The sequence below is a fragment of the Limulus polyphemus genome, unplaced genomic scaffold (genome assembly GCF_000517525.1).
Source record: "Limulus polyphemus unplaced genomic scaffold, Limulus_polyphemus-2.1.2 Scaffold203, whole genome shotgun sequence".
Classification (NCBI taxonomy): Eukaryota; Metazoa; Arthropoda; class Merostomata; order Xiphosura; family Limulidae; genus Limulus; species Limulus polyphemus.
Window position 1 is genome coordinate 190,355 of NW_013665813.1, and position 15,641 is coordinate 205,995.

The 15,641-nt window shown below is 31.3% G+C and overlaps 1 protein-coding gene across 3 annotated transcripts in view; it reads left to right on the top strand.

The window, feature by feature from the left end:
- LOC106478357 (glutamate receptor ionotropic, kainate 2-like) overlaps positions 1 to 15,641 on the top strand; it is a 126,230-nt gene that overhangs the window by 93,940 nt on the left and 16,649 nt on the right. For all 3 annotated transcript variants that reach the window (XM_022381949.1, XM_022381948.1, XM_022381951.1), the window contains 5 exons: positions 10,127 to 10,378; positions 10,857 to 11,032; positions 11,711 to 11,764; positions 12,643 to 12,807; positions 13,447 to 13,602. In XM_022381949.1, coding sequence (XP_022237657.1) covers positions 10,127 to 10,378; positions 10,857 to 11,032; positions 11,711 to 11,764; positions 12,643 to 12,807; positions 13,447 to 13,602 — 803 coding nt within the window. The remainder of the gene's footprint in view (positions 1 to 10,126; positions 10,379 to 10,856; positions 11,033 to 11,710; positions 11,765 to 12,642; positions 12,808 to 13,446; positions 13,603 to 15,641) is intronic.

A 15,641-nucleotide genomic window follows, 5' to 3' on the forward strand; every position in this document is an offset into this window, starting at 1 on the left:
TAAAATGTTTTTAATTGTGTACCAGTTTAACGTTGAATATTATCTATGATTTTAACTTTATACACAAGTGCCAAAATACTGTAATTAAGAAAGTTACAATTGTATTTGACATGATTGAGCTCTTTACAAATCTTACCCACATTTAAAATTGTGATTAATTTTAGACCCTAATTTAGAATTTTTTTTTGCAGTAAAAGTGTTAAAGAATATTAAAATATGAGGGTTAACCAAGTAGGTTCTAGAACATGCATTAGATAAGTGTGATATATTCTGAAACATACCTAAGATGAGCGGGACGTATTCTGGAACATGCTTGATTCTACTAAATTGGGTAACAGATTGAGTTCAGTTAAGTCAACTTAGAGGTGAGTTTCTTTCAGTGTTGTTATGATTTTTCTAATCGATAGATATTCAGAAACAAATAACAAAACATTTAGGACTTAAGAAATGGACTATATTTTACCTGTTATTATATTTTCTACTGCTACATACATCATCAAGAAATCTTATTTTCACCAATTCAATAAATGCATCTGTGATTATTGAACTAATAAAACTAGATCAGTTGCGTTTGTTCCATAGCCTTAAACTTAATATGTTCATTTTTGAATGTAGCATAAAAACAAATGCACCCTCTCCCGAGTCTTATTCATAATACCTAACAAAATGAGAAAAGAAGAACATACCTCGGTTTTTTTTTCATTTACGAAACATCTAATTTATCTCTGATAGAAATCATAATAAAAACAAAAATTACTTCGATTCATCATCTCTCGAGCACGGTAGAAAAAAAGCGCGAGCAGGTGCTATTGAATTAATATTTCGTCTTTGTAGTTCTACTGGCCTCTTGAATTTCTTTCATTATTAGTATGCAGTTTCAAGAAATTGTAGCCATTTGGGTGGTTTGAGTGAATTAAGAAGACCATTATTGCTAATTAGGAAGCGAGAGTCGTATGAAGAACTCCTAAGCTACCTCACATTCACATAAAAATCCAGTAATTGGGTCTTTTCAGTTCTTGGCGAAGAGTGTTTCTAAAAATCGTTTACTTCAAAGAGAAGATTGGCTTCAAAATGCAAGTTTAATTAAATGCGCGAAGTTAGGGATCTTCAAAAGAATAAAGAAAACGCGTAAAAATGAGTTGCTTGTGAGAAAGAATATAAAAACACCATCACTACAAGTATTTGTAGTCGACTTTAGAAGAAGTAAAACTTGAAATAATAATTTAATAATATATAACGTGTAGGACACTGCTTTGTATAATTAACATTTAAATAACAAAATGTTAAAATCTAATTCTAAGAGTTAAAGTATTTCGACATAAAAAACTTTTTAAGTTTCTCTGGCAACGAGGGTCACATTTGCGAATAGTGCAAGGGGAGTTTACTTAATTTAGTTTACTTAATATTCTAAAAGCAAAAGTATTATTTGTTTTAATTTTGATAAATGTGATCTTGAAACGGACAGTTACAATCAACAACACAACGATAGAGCATTTAATCTTTTAATTTTAAAATAAAAATAACTACACATTTGTAAAAAGCTAATTTTCTCCAAGAATTTTGTTAAAATTATTCTCAGAGAAAGGAAATTAATTGTTTCTTATTTACATTTTTTTAAATTAAATATTTATAGGAGTGTAAAAACACAGATTTTTAACACCTATATTTTGTCTGCTATAGAATACTGCAATGAAGTAGTTTCATTTAATAGTAAAACGTATTAGCCAAACTAATTCTTGCATTAACGAAACCTATTCTGGATACTGGATCTGAAGCAGAAGATGATCAACCATCATCGGGATTTAGGTATTGTTGACGACCTGGATGGGTCAGGTACTAAATAGACCTCTTCCTCCTGAAGCAGACGATGATCAACCATCATCGGGATTTAGGTATTGTTGACGACCTGGATGGGTCAGGTACTAAATAGACCTCTTCCTCCTGAAGCAGACGATGATCAACCATCATCGGGATTTAGGTATTGTTGACGACCTGGATGAGTCAGGTACTAAATATACCTCTTCCTCCTGAGGCAGACGAAAGATAGTTCTGGTTGTTAGTTGAATGTTGCGCAAAGCTACGCGAGGGCTATCTACGCTAGAAGTGATAGACTAGAGGAAAAACAACTAGTTATCACCACTGACAGTCACATTATACCCCCCCCTTTACAACTGAGATAGTGAGAATATTCTGTGACGGGTTTCAGATAGCTCTGAAATGCTACGCTTACTCATCTCTGGTCCATAACTTGTAAAGGAAGAATTAAGATGAGTAAGAAAATAATGCATTCAAGTGTAATTTACATTACTTTTCTTAAACCTAAAAAAAAAGATCAACGCTTAGGTGTTCCACACCAGTGACTTCGGACCTACTTGTAAACATTGAAGGCCGGTCGCGACCCGCTAAATACTTTTAGTGCACACAAAAATATCTAGCGTACTAAATACGCACTAAATAACTAAATAAACTAGTAACTATTTTCACACATATTGACGGTTCACTCTTTGGCACAATCCATGGGTTGAGAAACTTTTCAATAATACTGCATAAAATTAAACCTTTTTTACAAGGATTGCTCTTTCATATAAAGTCTCTAGTAAACAAAAAATAATATTATTAAATACAACTCATAGAAGATTAATAACAAATAATAAAATCAAGCGTTTCAAGCCCTAAGTCTGAAAGTTTATAACGCCAAAAACCGAGTTTCGATATCCGTGGTGAATACAGCACAGATAACCCATTGTATAGCCCTGCCCTTAGCAACAAAACAAACAAAGAATGTAATATCCGATGTGTATATTTAATACATAAAAGTTATAATTTACGATATCGTCAGTGTTATTCTGTGTAGATATGCTTACTGGTTAAATATATATACATATATAGAGTAGTGATATAGGCATTTTGATCTTTCCACGTGAGAAGCGATTGTGGCAAAGTGCCATAGTGTTTAATGACGAACTAAATTGTGATCTGTAGAAGTGACGACCCCAATGGTGTTTATCGATTGTTATATTTTGAAAATTAGGACGATAAAAGCGGATGTTTCCGTTGATGTAATTTGTATATTATAAGAAATATATCCGAAAGTGTTGATGTTGTTCTTCAATTTATTTAACTTTTTGTTTATTTATTTCTTCAAATAACGAAATCCTACTGGTATTTTTATATATTTATATTAACAGAAATATCTTATTTTCATCCTTTCCGGCCCGGCATGGCCAGGTGGTTAGGGCTCTCGACTCGCAAGCTGCGGGTCGCAGGTTCGAATCCCAGTAACACCAAACATGTTCGCCCTTTCTGTCGTGGAGGCGTTATAATGGGACGGTCAACCCCATTATTCGTTGGTAAAAGAATAGCCCAAGAGTTGGCGGTTGGTAGTGATGATTAGCTCCTTCCCTCTACTTTTACACTCTAAATTAGGGACGGCTCGTGTAGCTTGGCGCGAAATCCGTAACAAACCAATTCTTACATTCTTACGTTGTAAGAATAACATAGTTTCAAAGATAAATTGATATACCTAAATCTACTAGCGAAAATCAAATTGCTTAGTTAATAAGCAGTAAGATACAATAGACAAATGTAAAGAAAAAGGCATCCAGCTTAACGTGCCGCAAGAATCTCATTGTCTATCATCAAGGCTCTTTACTTTTTAGCGGCTGTTTCTCATATAAATATGTATATCTTTTTATACAGAATTATTCAGCCCGGTATCTTGTTACCGTGTTTTTACTGTAGAACGTCATACATTTTTCATAAGTTTTCACTCTTACAGTAAGTGCCTGGCGAACAGAAGCTTCTCTTCATATTCGATCCCCCAAAAAAATAAAGGATCAGTAGAACATGCTACCAAGATGATATGGTTAGTTCAACAGAAGTTTATATTATTTTCAATAAATCCTCTACAAGGAAAATAATATTTCTTGACGCCTTTCTCACGTGTCATTCAAGAAAACTGTGAGCAAAATATAGTAACGAGCGTTATGAAATACTGTTCTGATTGGTACGATCGTTAGGTCTCACTGGCACAGTTCGTGCTCATTTTACGTGATTGACATCTCATATGAGTAATTCAGCTCAGCAAAGGCTTATTATGTAATTTTATTTTGTAGGGAGAAACCTAATAACATGACATATTTATGACCGTGCTCTTTACTCAATCTACTCGTATCAAATAATCTAATTTTATAAACGTTGGAAAGCAGGGAAACAATTCTGAAAAATTAAAATTGATAAGTAATTATATTCGTAGCAAAAACCTTCTAAAAATCATTTATATAAATTCGTACTTTGTATACTTGCAAAAAAAATAAAATTCACATTTGTACTTCTAAGCTTAATTGTTTTGTATACAATATCTTATTATATATTAAGTATTACATTTTTAGATTTTAATTGACTTTTTTGAATTAATCGATTTCTTCCTTTCGCATTTAAGTTGGTTGGAGATCAATAACAAACTTTTTAAAAAAGAAATACCAACCCTCACCGAAATAAACACAATAGGTTCTTTATTGTTTATTTTGAATTTCGCGCAAAGCTACACGAGGGCTATCTGCGCTAGCCGTCCCTAATTTAGCAGAATAAGACTAGAGGGAAGGCAGCCATTCAACTTTTGGGCTACTCTTTTACCAACGAATTGTGGGATTGACCGTCACTTATAACGCCCCCAAGGCTGAAAGAGCGAGCGTGTTTGGTGTGACGGGGATTCGAACTCGCGACCCCCAGATTGCGAGTCGAGCGCCGTAATCACCTGGCCATGCCGGGGCCCTAACCACTTGGCCATACCGGGCCAAGGTTCTTTATAGCTATTCATTTCTTTGGATTTTATGTACGTACATCTCTATATTCAACGTAAATTAATTATGGAAATAATTTATATTTTATTATGAAATGTTATAAATCTTGGCCATACAATCTAATTTATTTGGCGTAGTATTTTCTTACGAGATCTATAGTTCACATTTTTCTTTTCTATAACCTGCTTAATTTGATATTATTGTTTTCGAACTTTTCCTGATATCTACTGCTCCTAAGCTGATATGTATGTTATAATATTTTCAGTTCTTAGTATTCTACTTGATAATATGCATAGGAAGAAGTTAATATGTAAAACTTAATTGTTTCGTATCTAAGCTTATTACAGAATCTTTAAATATTCATTTGGTTCATTTCTACATATTTTATTTTCTTGTTTTTTAATTATCATTCTGTATACTAATATAGAAATTTATTTATTTTAGCTGAGCAAATGCAAAACTAATCATGTACACCTTACAACTGTTAGTCACCGATCCAAAACTCATGATGTACACTCTGTTCAGTCTTGTGATGTATTAATTTGAAATACATCATGCACACTTTACGACTCTTATGTTAGTTAGAGTCACCGATCTAGAACTCGTGATGTATACTCTGTTCAATCATGTGATGTATTAATTTGAAATACATCATTTACACTTTACAACTCTTATGTTAGTTAGTCACCGATCCAAAACTCACGATGTACACTCTGTTCAATCATGTGATGTATTAATTTGAAATATATCATGCACACTTTACGACTCTTATGTTAGTTAGAATCACCGATCCAGAACTCATGATGTATACTCTGTTCAGTCATGTGATGTATTAATTTCAAATACATCATTTACACTTTACAACTCTTATGTTAGTTAGAATCACCGATCCAGAACTCATGATGTATACTCTGTTCAGTCATGTGATGTATTAATTTCAAATACATCATTTACACTTTACAACTCTTATGTTAGTTAGAATCACCGATCCAGAACTCATGATGTATACTCTGTTCAGTCATGTGATGTATTAATTTGAAATACATCATTTACACTTTACAACTCTTATGTTAGTTAGAGTCACCGATCCAGAACTCATGATGTATACTCTGTCCAGTCATGTGATGTATTAATTTCAAATACATCATGCACACTTAACGACTCTTATGTTAGTTAGAGTCACCGATCCAAAACTCACGATGTAAACTCTGTTCAATCTTGTGATGTATTCATTTGAAATACATCATGCACACTTTACGACTCTTATGTTAGTTAGTCACCGATCCAGAACTCATGATGTATACTCTGTTCAATCTTGTGATGTATTAAATTTGAAATACATCATGCACACTTTACGACTCTTATGTTAGTTAGAGTCACCGATCCAAAACTCATGATGTACACTCTGTTCAATCTTGTGATGTATTAATTTGAAATAAAAGTCATAATGAACAATATTCTTCAACACTTGTGATGTTGTGATGCAGTAATTAAAATTTCAAGCACAAATGGTAACACATAATATTGATGATAGAGCCTTTAAAATAGAAATTAACCAACGCTTATTTTTTCCTTGCCTAAACTAATACATTACCTGATATGCAGATCATAATTTAACATTTATTCCTGAGATCATTTACTTATGCACAAGGCTAAATTCATTGCTGCTAAGCAGTTATTGTTCTGGCCATAAAACTAAGTACGCTTGTATCATTATATCATAAGATTTACTAGCCTATCATAATTGATAAAGTCAATCACACAGACTTTGCCTGAAGATGAAGTAGTAATTCTTATGCATACATATAAATAAATGTACGTGTATTTCATGATTAATTAATTTAACTGTTTTCAGAAAGAATTATTAATGTCAAATATTTCTATCATTTCTTAATCTAAGTGTAATATCATATCATTTTCAGTTATAACAATAGTAGAGCTTTTACGATCCAAGAAGCTTGAAACTGTATTAGTAATTAGTACTGACAATACAAGCAAAAAGAATGAAAAGCTATTATAACTACCGCTAGGTGATTGTGATTATTTGCGAGACATTATGATATCCTTCGAAATTTTAAAAAATAGTTTTGTCGATACATTTATCAAAGTTACCATTTTCTTTAAGATGTGGTATGTATGTATACTCTGTACTTCCTACATCCTGCAGGTACTTTAAGATGTGGTATGTATGTATACTCTGTACTTCCTACATCCTGCAGGTACTTTAAGATGTGGTATGTATGTATACGCTGTACTTCCTACATCCTACAGGTACTTTAAGATGTGGTATGTATGTATACTCTGTACTTCCTACATCCTGCAGGTAATAAGCATGTCTTTTTAAAATAGAAAGTGTTACGTATTACAAGTTCGAATGGTCTGAAATCGAGCTAAATGATAATTTATATTTAATAGTTAAATAAATACCGATATATATTCAATTTATGATATTTGCCAACAAGATTGATACACACAGTTTTCTTTCCTTTTAAATACAAATATATTTTAATACACAAACAATAATACAGTTTACAATAACGGTTATTACGAATACTTGTTACAAACAATGATTTATATATAAAATAGTTTTACAAACTTACAAGCAATATAAAGTCTTCTTTCTAGTCTGGAACTTCCTTGATATCTTATCGAGGGTTCACGCTGAGCGAGTTAATTTCGAGTTGATGTAGGTACAATTCACTTATTAGGAAGCTAGCTAGCTCTGTGGGCCTCGCCGATCAGACGTCGATTACAGGTCGAACTTGAGTCTTTTACCGCTGAAGTTATATAACCTTTATAAATTCATCTGACTGTGAACTTTGAAATATCCATCTATCTATCTGTATACTGTCAGGTTTATCAATAATAATTCGGTGTCAGAATTTACGAATTATATAAAAATGTTTCAATTACATTTCTATAGTTTTGTGAAATACACATATATGGGTATATATCCTATCAGTATCAGAACCAGGGTTTGGAATAGTACCGTCGGTACCAGGTTGCCGGTACCGGTACCTGTACTCAAATATCTATATTCTTGTGACTTGAGCAGTTGGAAATTTAATTATTCTTCCCAGTGTGTTCTCGTGGGAAAATCTTTTTTTTCACATCAAACCAAGTTATCTGTTATCTGTAATTCCACGTGGTATGACAACTAAGGCAATGAATCAGTTATAATCTAGGCTTTCTATTGGCTATAAAGTTAATGGGTATCGGCCTCAGAAAAATTTGTAAATTAGAGCATATCAGAAGTAGGTGTGGAAATTTTTTCTGAATTTTCATTAATTGCTCTTTAGCCTCATAAAATTGAAGAATATAAAAATATAGCTTCAAAATATCGATGACGAAATTATAGAGAATATTTTACTTTACATTTCGTAGTTTTCTAGATGGTGGACAAAAAAATACAGACGAGAAAATGGCTCAAGAACAAATATCCAAATTGTCACACTAGAGGAATTTGAGGTTGTTTTAAATATTTTATTATAAAATTACAACTTACATCATATTAAAAGTTGATTTATTATCAAATTTAACTATTTATTATCTATGGTTTGATGTCAAGTTTATTCATATACCATGATAATTAAATAGATTAATTAAATTTTGAAAATAATAATTCACTAAAACGTCCTGAAATCAACATTTTGATCTATAAAGATTGCATTTTACAGAACTACCTCTTCACGTTTGGGCCAGGCATGGCCAGGTGGTTAGGGCAATTGACTCGCAAAAAAAAATCATGATACATTTGTTTAATAAAGTTTTTCATATTTTACTGCGTTAGTTTCAAAATTGAGCAAGTTTTGAAGCTTAGTTTGATACGCTTTAATTTTGAATAAAGCAAACTACAATGGAGAAAACAAAGTACATATAATAAATTATTACTAAGGAAATATTATAACAGTATATAGAAAAATTATGTAATAAAATTGAGCAGCGTGTCTGTCACGTGGGATTCATTAGGTAATTTAATTGTATCCCTATATTTGACATTTGCTTCCACCATTTTTATCTATTTTCAAAGTGAATACAACTTCATATTGTGTTATTTTAGAAAGAATATATTTATTAACAAATGGTTTACAGCTGCCTGGCATATATATATATACGAAGCACCGTTCATGAACCCAAGGTCTCAACACTCAAGTCTTCATGAACAATAGCTATGCTTACTTCAACATCTACAGAAAACAACGTAATTTTCCTTTTTTTCCATAATCTCAACAATTTCTTAGGCTCAAAGAAGATGTACTAAGCTCTCTTCCTTGTTCATTTTAAACTTAACATAAATGTTATATTTTCTTTTAAAACACACGAATGTTTGTTACATAATGTTGAATTATGACGTTTATTCCTTCTTGTTCACACGTAGTTATAATTTCCATTACAAATTGTTATAATGGACACAATGAACTTAAAATATGTCAAGTATAATACTAGTTATATAATGATATGCACTTATCATGTTTGTAGGTGTGTTTGTCAAAGAGATCGTTATCTTATTTAATGTCTCTATCAGACCATCATATCGTTTTTGGCATTGTTTGTTTGTTTTACACTTTCCCATTCGTGTACCATAATTAGTGATATATTTCATGCTGCTCTCATGTACCAATGATAATGTTCATTTCTGCCATTTTGTTTTTGGGAGGATGTTATTATTTTATTTTTTAATGTCAAAGGATGGTTCGTAAACATGTTGCCATTGTATGTATTAGCACTTAATTAATATATATATATATAAATATATACATTACTGGAGAACGACTGTGTATATTCTATACGATGTCTCAAATATATACTTATGTAAGTTTTCACTTTTAATTGATATAAAAAACACCAAAATATTAAACTCTAATATAAATAGTACGTAATGAAAAACAGAGCAATTCTGAAATACTTGCAATGTCATGAGCCGGATGTCATTTTACCCTTGAAAAGTAATGAAATTTACTTCGGTTAAAGTGTGGGAGGTTAAAGTATGCAGACATTTTGAGCTCAAAATACAAGCCTTATAATATAATTTTTGTACTTAGTACCAAGATCGATATGTACAAGACATTATTATTTTTTATTGCCTTTCGAACTCTTTCTCTTTAATAGAACAGATGGAGGTTAGAACAATATGATATACATATATTTCATTTACTTTTAAAGTCTATGTAATCATATTTGTATCTTAACTATTAGAATGTGTTATTCAATGTTGAAATACGTACTGAAAAGCACAATAATGCGACTGGTTCCTGATAGTAACATATTTATTTATTCCCTAAAGTAATTATTAATGATGTTATTTGTAACTTTTTTATCTTTAGCTTGTTCGCTAGTTAGTCAAGGCGTCGTTGCTATTTTTGGGCCACCAGATCCGTTCCTAGGTAACCATATCCAGTCCCTATGTGATGCCTTGGATATTCCTCATCTTGTATCTCATTTGGAGATGGAAGGTGAAGTAAAGGATATATCCATTAATCTATATCCTAATTCCCGCATGGTAGGGGACTCTCTAAGAGATTTGATCAAATACCTGAACTGGACATCGGTAGCTGTGATGTATGAAGAAAACGCCTGTGAGTAAAACGTTATACACAAAATGATCTCCTTAAGCTTTTTATCATTACAAGGCGAAGAGGCGTGTATCTAACATTTCTTTAGGTGTAAATCTCATTTTAGTGTTTAACGAATTCCATAACAAACTTTTTAATAATATTCCTACTACTGAAGAGCGATTTTAATTAATTTTGCACTTGCAAAATATTTTATCTAAATCAGAAAATTATATACATCTACAAATAAAAGAATAAAACCTATAAATGAAGTTGTTAGTTGAATTTTTAGGAATTCCTGAAAATTTCTTTATGTAATCAAATATATTTCATTGTCTTTGTTTAATGTTTGCATAAGGTATAACTGATTCAATGTGTAATTTCTATAATGCCACAACTGGTGTTAGAAATTCTGTTTGTTTTTATTTTGAGTATTAAATTTGTTGAATTAATAATATTTTATCTATTTAAGATTGTGTAAATACATTTATTTTGTCTGTAGCGTTGATTAGATTACAAGAACTCGTACGACCGCCCCTACCACAAACAGTGCAGTTCATGTTTCGAAAATGTGATCGAAATAGCTTTCGAGAGACTCTTCGTGACATTAAGACAAGAGGCGTATACAGCATTGTAGCGGATATCCGACAAAGCAGTGTCCCTCTCTTACTAAGAGCAGTAAGTACAGTTTGTCCACAAATTTTATGGCTGAACAGAATACATTTTAGTTTTGTCATTCTCACCAATAAAAATCATGGACGTGTGATTGTGTTGTCAATGGTTCAAGCCCCAAATTAATGTCAGTTAAATACAATCAAAAGTGCAAGAATTTTCAAAACTATAGATGGGTTCTCTTTAAACTACTACAACGTAAAGAACTGTACAGAAGTCAACCCATTAAACACAGCGCATGCTAGTTATTCTTGTCTCAAAGATGTTATCGATTTAACGTGTTTAATTATTAAAAACAAGTAATCGTGAACATAACCATAAATAAATATTTTGTTACTTTTGATATACATTTTGTTGATTAATTACGTCTGTATTTGAAGATAAAATTGATATTTAAAGAGACATTGTTTGCTTATTTTTAAAAAGCTTTTAATTTCTTTAACTAACATGATAATCCAAGAAAGAAAATAAAACATAATAGTAGAATAATAGGCTATATCTAACTGGAACTGGCTGCAAGCCTTAAACATATCCGAGAATAAAACTTGCCAGAACTTCATAAGACCTATAAACCTAACAATCATAAAATAAAAGAAACTATCACACATATTTTTATAACTTTTTAAGTTGTATGCCTTTCTAGCTTTGTATTTTAATGATTTTTATTACTTTCATGAAATATAGATTCTCCAAGTCCAAATGAACGACTACAAATATCATTACCATTTTTTCACGTTTGTGAGTATATCTTGCAAGTTGCTTATTCCAAATGTGCATTAAAATATGCAACAATAGATAAATTAATTATTTTATAAAATATGCAACAATAGATAAACTAATTATTTTATAAAATATGCAACAATAGATAAACTAATTATTTTATAAAATATGCAACAATAGATAAACTAATTAGTTTATAAAATATGCAACAATAGATAAAGTAATTATTTTATGAAACATGCAACAATAGATAAACTGATATCGGCTACATACTTGTAAATAAGAGTTTTTTTTATTAAATTCTTATTAGGTATATTTTCAAAGTTTAATAGATTCGATAAATAACAATGAACCAGGCCATTAAGAACTGACATCTCCTCAAGTTGTCATTCCAAGTCTCATAATAGCAAATTTCTGTATAACTTAGAATCATAATAAAAACTAAGGTCTTCAAATCAATATATTCTATTATCTGGAGAAAGAAATAGAAATCAGCCTCTTAGTTCTAATAGTATAATACGTCACCCAAGCTTTTCCTCTTTAATTAACCACAAGTTACTAGAGGTGCTATCTAATTCATGTGCTAGGAACATGTATTAAACGTAAAAAAAAGTATTTCTTAAAATAAGAAAACGTATTTTCTATAAAAATGGTATAAGACGTATAACATAATAGTATAAAATATATAAAACTGCTTTAAAGCTACTATTTTGAAATATAAGCAACATTTCATGATTTTTAAATTAAGTATATACATATACATTATAATATTTTATATACAACCTCACGTACTAAATCTTATATAGAGAACAGTAACCACTAAGAATATGTTTAAATAGAAACCTTTAACTTATCTTTGAAACTAACTTTTAACAAACCATTTATTTTTGTTATAGGATATTGAAACGTTTGAATTAGAAGACTTCAAATACAACTTTGTCAACATGACAGCGTTTAGATTAGTTGATTCTAACCATCCTACTGTGCGCGAGATTCTGAAAGACATGGAGAATTTTCAATCCATAGGGCACAATATTTTGAATAAAACCAATGTGATTATGGTAATGTTTTCAAATTCTTATCTTTAGCGCTTTTTATTCCGTTAAGATTCTGCGTTTCGTTTCAACTATTTAAACTGAGATTTAACAGTAAGTTGCATATTCTATTCATTCTTATAGAAATACTCTGCATCTAATATAGTCGAACACAATATATAAAGTTATCTTCTTTTCACAACAACAGTTGCAACATGCTTAGATGTAAAATTTGTTTGTTTGTTGTTAGGTGACAAGTTACACAATGTTACACTATACTGTGCTTACCGCGAGTATCGAAACCCAAGTTTTAGTAATATAGCCCTCAAACTTACTGCGGGTACTCGACGCATAAAAAGTATCTTTGTCAAACCTTTATTATTTTATGATTTTTAAAATCATATGAACTCCAGGCGACTCTTCAAAATAGTATCTGTTTATACCTGTACCCCAGTGGCACAGCGGTATGTCTGCAGACTTACAATGGTAGAAACCGGGTTTCGATACCCGTGGCGGGCAGAGTACAGCTTGTTTATGCCTATTATTGTATTTTCTTATGTTAATATAAATTATACACTAGAATATTATAGAATTATTTCGCTTTATAAAGTACAAACTACTTTATCTGTATTTTTCATGTGAAATACTTATCTTTAATTGCTGTAGACGGAACCAGCTTTGATGTATGATTCAGTTTATGCTCTAGCAAGAGGGCTAGAAGCTTTTCAACGCGGGTCTTCAAACAATCACCCATCAAATGTTTCCTGTGAAAACGAAGATCCGTGGGATGACGGCAGTAGTTTAACAAACTACATTAATGCAGTAAGAAAACTGGTCAATTTATTGACATCCATTAATGCAAAGAAGAGCAAATACTGCAAAAGTCTGTAATCGATCTGGTTCACTTACATGTTAGATATTAATTTGTATATTACAGTTTGCAACAAGATAATGCTAGTTTTTTTCTATGTTAGCAACATTAATTTATCTGTTCTAATTCCTATGTTGGAGCGAGGAGGAAGAGGTATACGTAGAGAATTAGTAAGTAACAGTGTTTCTCAACCACTGGTCCGTGATATTCCACGAAAACAAACAACCAGAATTTGACAGAATGTTCATGTGTAAATGATAATGTTTTAGGAGAGGCAGTGATCCGGTCTCTGGTATAGAAACGCTGATATGGAATACCTCTTGAATCATAAGAAACATAAAATCAGTTCTCTCATACCATTAAATCTTAGTGTTTCAACAATCCTGGTGTTGTTTTGATTTGTCAGATTTGATTCTAATTATTCAGTTGACTTTATCGATTACATTTTCACAATGATCTGCAAAAAAAAAAAGGAAAAAACTGATAAGTGCCAATAGGATGAATTTCGATTCATATTTCAACAAACGCTTGTAAATCATTTCCTTTGATCGTTGTTTTTAGTGCAAACTACACAATGTGCTTTTGGTTCACCGCGGAGAATTGAACCCCAGATTATAGCGTTTTGAGTCCGTAAATTTAGCGTTGATCCACTGGAGGACTTTTCATTTGTAAGTTTTCAAAACATAAGGATGCAGCCATTTATTTTCTAGAAACAAGGAATAGTTTGTCTAACCTTATTATAATTATGTGCTCTACATGTTATTTTAAAAATTACAACTGTGTGTACCTAGATGGATAAAACTCAACATCAGCGTTTTAAATGTATTGCACATTTTCACGTATGGTTTGTAGCGCCACCCAACGGGGTACATTCTTGTGGGTGGCTAAAAAAAGTTGCAATTTAAAACTCACCATCAGCGTTTTAAATGTATTGCATATGTTCACGTATGGTGTGTAACGCCAACCAACGGGGTACATTCTTGTGGGTGGCTAAAAAAAGTTGCAATTTAAAACTCACCAACAGCGTTTTAAATGTATTGCACATTTTCACGTATGGTGTGTAGCGCCACCCAACGGGGTACATTCTTGTAGGTGGCTAAAAAAAAGTTGCAATTTAAAAGTCAACATCAACAGATCGATTATTAATAATGATCTTTTCTCATCTTGCTATTACGCATAATATTCTGTGGAAACATATTACCGATTAGGATCAATATTATCGATAATTTTGTTTACGCTTATAAATTTTTAGCCCTAATAAAAGTGTATCTGCAATACCTTATTACGTTTCCTAGAAACATTATTTATCATGCCTAAATTCCTAGATAAAATATTAAAACGTTATATTAAAACTATCAGTCTGTCAATACAGGGATCAAAATTTCTTGGTATTATAAGTTTATTGGGTAGTTATAGAAAGTGTTAAAATAGCTTCTTCGGGAAAGTGTTAAAATAGCTTCTTCGGGAAAGTGTTAAAATAGCTTCTTCGGGAAAGTGTTAAAATAGCTTCTTCGGGAAAGTGTTAAAATAGCTTCTTCGGGAAAGTGTTAAAATAGCTTCTTCGGGAAAATTTTCCTTAACGCTGATTGAGAGAAAATAATTTTGTGAAAACTATATGTTGATCACCAGAAATATAAATGTAGTTTCTATTGAATATTTATAAAGTAGAAACCAAATTTCGTTTATTTAATCCTGAGATATAATTTTTAAGATCTTTGTGTTCTTAGTTATGAAATCCTGAATTTTAATTTGTGTACCAAGTCTTTATGAATGAGTAAAAATAGATTAATTTTGAACATGCGTACAATGAGAGTAGGCCTTTCCTGTGTCATTAAAGATTTTTAATCCAGTAGTAGACTTAATCCTGAGATATAATTTTTAAGATCTTTGTGTTCTTAGTTATGAAATCCTGAATTTTAATTTGTGTGCCAAGTCTTTATGAATGAGTAAAAATAAATTAATTTTGAACATGCGTACAATGAGAGTAGGC